The following is a 6,435-nucleotide window of genomic DNA, read 5'->3' on the forward strand; positions in this document are numbered from 1 at the left end:
CTCCCTCGCAAGGTATCTACGTACAACCGGCCTTCTCCTCCGAAAACGACGTCGTGCTTGTCGCCGTTTACAAGGCCGAACCGACACTCGGAGGGTGCAAAGTTGCTGCCACTATACTTATCGCCAAAATACCGTCCCACGTCAGACAAACTGCAAACCAACATAGTGATTAGAGCCCCCTAATCATAAAATTAAAAGCTTAATCCTTAATTATTATTTCCGAGTGCGGGACCGGCGAAACGAGAGTTTCCAACTTCTCGCGATATATTGTCGGCGTCTTGGATGGGCCGCAATCGAACCGGCGACAACGTAACCACAATCTGATTCGGAGCCACGATATAGCCCTCGACGTGTCAAGAACCGAGGTCGGATCGGCGACACGTGTGCAGGAATAATTGGGGTGGGGCCCTGCCGGACCGCCGTATGGCTCGCTGGAATTTATTGGAGGCTTTGGGCACTTTTAAGCAAATGTGTTAAGCACGGAAAAGCCCACTCGAACCGTCGGTGCACGTCACGCACGCCCGTCACGCGTTTTTTGTTCCACTCTCTCTCTCTCTCTCTCTCTCTCTAAAATTGCTCGCACCACATCATATGATGGGATGACACCAGCACCACTGCCTGTGTTCTTCTTCTTCCCTCTCTCCTCCTCCAACCCAATCTCTCTCGCCTCTTAAATCGCCGGCGGCACGCGGCGAAAGCTCCGGCGACTGATCTCGCCGGACAATTTGTACGGTGGATCTGGGAGGGGATTGCAGCTCGCATTTTGGGTTCCATTGTCCCGGGTCTGGAATTCGAGTGTCGCGGCAAAGATCGAAGCTTTCGATTTTTTATTTTTTTTGGGTTGGATTTTTGTTTTGCTGTAATGAATTAGGGTTCTTGATGCCATTTTTGGAGGGAATCTTTGAGCACGAGAGTTTTGGAGCTAATCTTTGAGGAATGTGGTGAGGATTTCGGGTCCGTTTTGGGGAAATCGGGTTCTCGAATCTTTGCTGGTTTCCATAAATAGCGGGGGGTCAAAAAAGGAAAGCCATTTTTTTGGATCCGGCATTGGCGAGACGCACCGTTTTGGGTCACTGCGTTGATGTTTGTACGAGGAAGAGAGAATATACAGAGATTGATGTGCAAGGTGGAGAAGAAGGAGAGAAAGGGAGTGATGGGATTTAAGGTGTTGGGAGGCGGCGGAGGAGGAGGGGAAAAGTTAAAGAACTCGATGCTGGTCACGGCGGCGTCGTCGCCGTCGAGGTCGAAAATGAAGCTGTGGATGATCCGTGCGACTTCGTCGGTTTTGTTGTGGACGTGCATCGTGCAATTAACGGCTCTGGGGGATATGTGGGGTCCTAGGGTTTTGAAAGGGTGGCCTGCTTGTTTCTCTCTGGAGTCCGCCGCCGCCTCCTCCGTCTTGCAAGACAGGTTGCCTTCCCTTCCGGCCAGAGCTCTTCCGCCCAAGAGTGAGTGTGTTATTATTTTCTAATTTTCCAGGAAATTGGGGTTTTTTTTTATGTGGATTCTTGTAATTAATTGCTAATTACTCCAAATGGCAGTAGGGTTGTTTTGGATGATAATTTTATGATTGTTCTGCGGTTTTTATTTTTTTGAAACCAACCCAAATCCTCACTTGTTGTGTGTAATGCAAACTACTACTTGGAGAATTCTAGTGTCCCACCAAAGTTAATAGCTCAGCAGCTGCTTTGGCTCCAAGAAATGAAATACTAAAAGGTAGAAACCTGTAATTCAGAAAGCAGCAAGCTAGTTCAAAGTTAACTGATTTATACAGGCGGTTCGTACGTTGATCATACGAACCGGTGTATTATGGTGATAGTGCTTGAACTACAATTGTAAATTTTCCTTTGATGATTGCGATATGGTTGAAAAGTCGATTCCTTTCCTATGGAATGTTAATTACAGTAGTCTGTAGCCTTATAATATCTGTCCAAACTTTGTATCTATTGGTCATTTATATTTTTCTTTGGTTTTGGATGCTTGTTGGATCGGCGTGTAATCTGAATTTGTTTTGTTCTCAATCAGGGGTTTATAAAAACAATGGTTACCTGATGGTATCATGCAATGGTGGACTCAATCAAATGAGAGCAGCGGTGAGTGGTTAGCAGCAGTTCACTTTGCATTTTAACAGGAATTCATCCCTGGTGATTAATTTAGTGCATGCTTACCAGTTTCATTTTTTTCTCTTGGTGGTGATTTCACAGATATGTGACATGGTTGCTATCGCAAGATATTTGAACGTCACTCTTATAGTCCCTGAACTTGACAAAACCTCCTTTTGGGCTGATCCCAGGTATGCCAATATAATTTCCTAACATTTTCAAGTTACTGATTTTTTTTTAAATGTACAAGGAATTCAAAGACATATTTGATGTGGCAGTGAATTCAAAGACATATTTGATGTGGATCATTTCATCACATCCTTGAGAGATGAGGTTCGCATATTGAAAGAGCTGCCTCCCAGGGTAAAGAGGAGAGTGGAGCTAGGAATGTTTTATACCATGCCACCAGTTAGTTGGTCTGATATGTCTTATTATCGTAATCAGGTTAGTTGTATGCATATACTCTATAACTTAGCAGGAACTCTCTCTGGTGCAGCTCTTAAAAAATTCATAAACCTCATCATAATTGACTGAAATAAAGTCCTTTCAAATTTGTTTCGTACAGATTCTTCCTCTGATACAAAAATACAAAGTTGTACATCTGAATAGAACTGATGCTCGACTTGCCAATAATGGACAACCTTTGGAGATTCAGAAACTTCGCTGCCGAGTTAATTTCAGTGCTCTGAGATTCACTTCTCAGATAGAGGAGTTGGGCAGAAGGGTTATCAGGCTTCTAAGGCAAAATGGTCCATTCCTTGTACTTCATCTTAGATATGAAATGGACATGTTGGCATTTTCTGGTTGTACCCAAGGTTGTAACATCGAGGAGGTGGAAGAGTTGACAAGAATGAGGTAACTTATGCTTGACACTCAATGGATAAAATTCGGTAAAAAAATTATTCTCTCTCTGATGGTTTCATTTTTTTGGCAGATATGCTTATCCCTGGTGGAAAGAGAAAATAATAAATTCTGATCTGAAAAGGAAAGATGGTTTGTGTCCTCTGACACCTGAAGAAACCGCTCTTACATTGAGTGCCCTTGACATTGACCGCGATATTCAGATTTATATCGCAGCTGGTGAAATCTATGGCGCAGAGAGGAGAATGGCAAGTCTTCGAGAGGCTTTTCCAAAATTGGTGAGTAGAAGATAGCTGAAGCCACCTATTTTGTATTTGTGTTACTTTTTTGGTTTTCTGTTTTCACAAGTTGCCTTTGAATTTGTTGAAACAGGTCAGAAAAGAGACACTGCTGGAACCATCAGACCTTAGGTTCTTTCAAAACCACTCATCCCAAATGGCAGCATTGGATTATCTTGTCTCATTGGAGAGTGATATCTTCGTTCCCACATATGATGGAAACATGGCTAAAGTGGTTGAAGGCCATCGCAGGTACTTTATGCTTACATTGTAGTTTCATTTGTTCATAGCAAAAGTTATATGGCAAATTTTCAATGCATCTAGTGAATTTGTTTGGCTCCAATGGTTGGTTTTATAACTTAAACTCCACCCAGTTATTTGTCGTCCCAAATTTTGTTCTTTTGAGGAGACGATCATTTGTGTACACACCTATGCACCAGTCAGACTTTGTTTTTGGTTTGAAACAATTGCCAGTTTTGGAGCTTTAGTTTATCAACAGGTTCATATATTTGTATTGCTTGATATTTGGGAAGGGATGTATTTTTTACGTGATTTGCTTCATGCTATTTTCCTCAGATTTATTGTTACATGATCATCTGCTCTGATTTCTTGTTAATGGTGAAAAGTGTCGTCTAAAATTAAATATCGTGTGTTCATGATTCTTCAGGTTTCTTGGGTTCAAGAAGACAATCCTACTGGACAGAAGGCTTCTTGTTGATTTGATAGACCGGTACACTAGTGGATCATTGAATTGGGATGAATTTTCATCTGCGGTAAAGGAAGCTCATGCAAATCGCATGGGGAAACCAACTAATAGGTTGATGATCCAAGACCGACCTAAAGAGGAGGACTATTTCTATGCCAACCCGGAAGAGTGTTTGCAACCATCAGATGATGAACTAAGTAGTACGTGATATACAACGTTACAAGATGCGTGACACTCATCCATGTTCTACAGTGTTGGCTACTTTCCCACACAGATCTGGAAGAAAAGTTGTCCACAGAGGTATAGCCATAACGCGCATTTTGTTCTGAAGAGGCGATGGAGATTGATGTAGTGAAGTAATCTTCAAGAAGAGCCCGAGAGGATGCACGTATGGTACGAGCTGTATGACATCTTTTATCTTTTGTATGAGCCCCGAAATAATCCAACCAAATCATGTATAGAAAGCTACCCTGCCATTCAGGGTGAGAACGAACTTAAACTGCATTGTCTGTGGGGTGGGGAAGAACATATATAGGTTTGGTTTTACTGGAACTGCGAAAAATCATCATCAAAAGGTCAAAACCCCTTATTCCTTACATTTTTTTGTTTTTGCAATTTTTTTGTTTCTTTTAGATCAACGAAACCTATGGTATTGCGATTCTCATAGCATATTATATACTACATTCTGAAAGTTTTCTGCTTGCACAGATCATTGCCCTCTTACCCCCGTATTGTAACGCCGGTCCCGGTCTAATTCAGAGAGAACGGCCACGGCCAGCCGGGATCCGATGATCATGTACTTTTACACAAATCTCCATTAATTTACATGTTCCATAAGTGTTTGATTTACTTGGAGTTCAAGGTTCCATTTGCATGAAAATCTCATCTCATACGACCATGACAGGTCAAACTTGTTTCTCTCATTCGTCCCAAAAATACTGGTTGGACCTGGCGGAAGGATTTTTTAGTCGGATTTGGAATTTGAGCAAAAAGAAAAGAGAGAGATAGTTGGAATATTTTTATGTCAATTTAGATTTGGTTTCTTGCGAAGGGAAAGTGAATGGGGGGGGTGGGCATGTGGTCCTCTGGATTTTTAGCTGCCTTTGGCATTCATTTATTTCTGTATGGAGGAGAAAGGAGGTGACGCGGATAGCTTTGTGATGATTTTAGGAAGGTCTTTTTCTTTCTGTTTTGAGGTATTGGCCGATTTTCGTCAGACTAAAATAGCCTAATTACAATAAATAAAGGTAAAGCGCTCGGGTCTAACGTAACAAATTGCAAGCAGGATATAAAAGTATTGAGCTATATCATCATCAATAATCTATAATTATTGATGCTAAAGTTGCTTTTTTCCCCTAGGAGGGTAGGGCAAAAGAAAAAGCAGTTGATTACACTTTGGTTTTCCATGATTCCATACCACAACCACCAAAAAATGGTGCCTCATGATCATTCTCAATTAATCGGAAAAAGAATTAGAGAATACCTTGTTTAACACAACAGTGTCTCGTAATATTTCATGATTATTTGATTTAAACACTGTTACTTTGTCTCGTTTCCATTCCATAATATTATATATATAGTTATATAATACTATATATAAATCATGATAGAGATGCCTGCATAGAGTTATTTATGTGTTTTTTCTCTCTTATTGTTATTATTATTTAGTTTCTTTGTCGAATTGTTGACGATCGTTCTCAGATTTGTACGATCCAAGAAATCCACTACTTGTAGTAGTAATTAAGGATTAATTAATCACAGTTTAAATTGCGATCACCAAGAATTAATACATGTGTTAGTTTTATGTAGGATAATATATAATACAAAAGTATTAACTAGGATATGCAGATGTAACTTTACTTGTATTTCAAGTCAAGTAATAAAGGTGAGTGAGATATCACCATATACCCCTTGCTTGCTAGCTCATATATTTTATATAATTTTTATAAATTATAAGTTGGAATTTTGTGGGATTACGATGCTCTTAGGTAATTGAAGTGAGACAAAGACTTGAGAAATTGTGGTAAGAGATGATCCCTATGATGGTATTCACTCGATCCGATATTTAAACACCCGATCCAACCATTTCTTTACTAATTAAAATCTTAATTAAAGAATCTTATCGATAAACTTGATGTAATCTTCAAATTATTATATAGAGAGATGCTAAAAGGACTCTTTTAAGAGCAAGTTTACCCCTCCTTTCCTTTGGAGGGTGGCCCAAAGCCTAAAAAAATAGTCTGGCACACAAAAAACACACTCCATTACACAAAATAGGCCAGTCCAAAGTCCACCCCAATCTCTAGGCTAGCCCAAAATGGATTGAGTGAAGAACCGGCCTATCTGATGTCATGCTGGCATCAGCATGATGTCAGTGAAGGCCTGATATATTTTTTTTCCATCAGGTGCATGGGCGCACGTTCTCGACAGACAACAGACGGCGGGCCCTGTGCTGCAGGCGCACTAAAGGGGGGTGGGACATGGGCCA

The 6,435-nt window shown here is 40.7% G+C and overlaps 1 protein-coding gene across 1 annotated transcript; it reads left to right on the forward strand.

Annotated features, from left to right (window-relative positions):
* Positions 1-466: 466 nt before the first annotated feature.
* Positions 467-4,638, forward strand: LOC103437923 (rhamnogalacturonan I rhamnosyltransferase 1-like). Its single transcript, XM_008376449.4, has 8 exons — positions 467-1,448; positions 2,026-2,093; positions 2,205-2,293; positions 2,381-2,546; positions 2,668-2,957; positions 3,037-3,241; positions 3,336-3,493; positions 3,909-4,638. The coding sequence occupies exons 1-8, from the start codon at positions 1,082-1,084 to the stop codon at positions 4,153-4,155; spliced, it is 1,590 nt and encodes a 529-aa protein (XP_008374671.1). The 5' UTR covers positions 467-1,081; the 3' UTR covers positions 4,156-4,638.
* The last annotated feature ends 1,797 nt before the right edge of the window (positions 4,639-6,435 follow it).

Source organism: Malus domestica, chromosome 06 (genome assembly GCF_042453785.1).
Source record: "Malus domestica chromosome 06, GDT2T_hap1".
In the NCBI taxonomy this organism is placed as follows: Eukaryota; Viridiplantae; Streptophyta; class Magnoliopsida; order Rosales; family Rosaceae; genus Malus; species Malus domestica.

Bases quoted from the DNA above. Each gene is read 5' to 3' on its own strand.
- LOC103437923 (XM_008376449.4), top strand. From the start codon at position 1,082: ATGTTTGTACGAGGAAGAGAGAATATACAGAGATTGATGTGCAAGGTG. The intron at 2,294-2,380 runs GTATGCCAATAT...TTGATGTGGCAG, and splicing joins TCCTTTTGGGCTGATCCCAG to TGAATTCAAAGACATATTTG. The intron at 2,547-2,667 runs GTTAGTTGTATG...TGTTTCGTACAG, and splicing joins TGTCTTATTATCGTAATCAG to ATTCTTCCTCTGATACAAAA.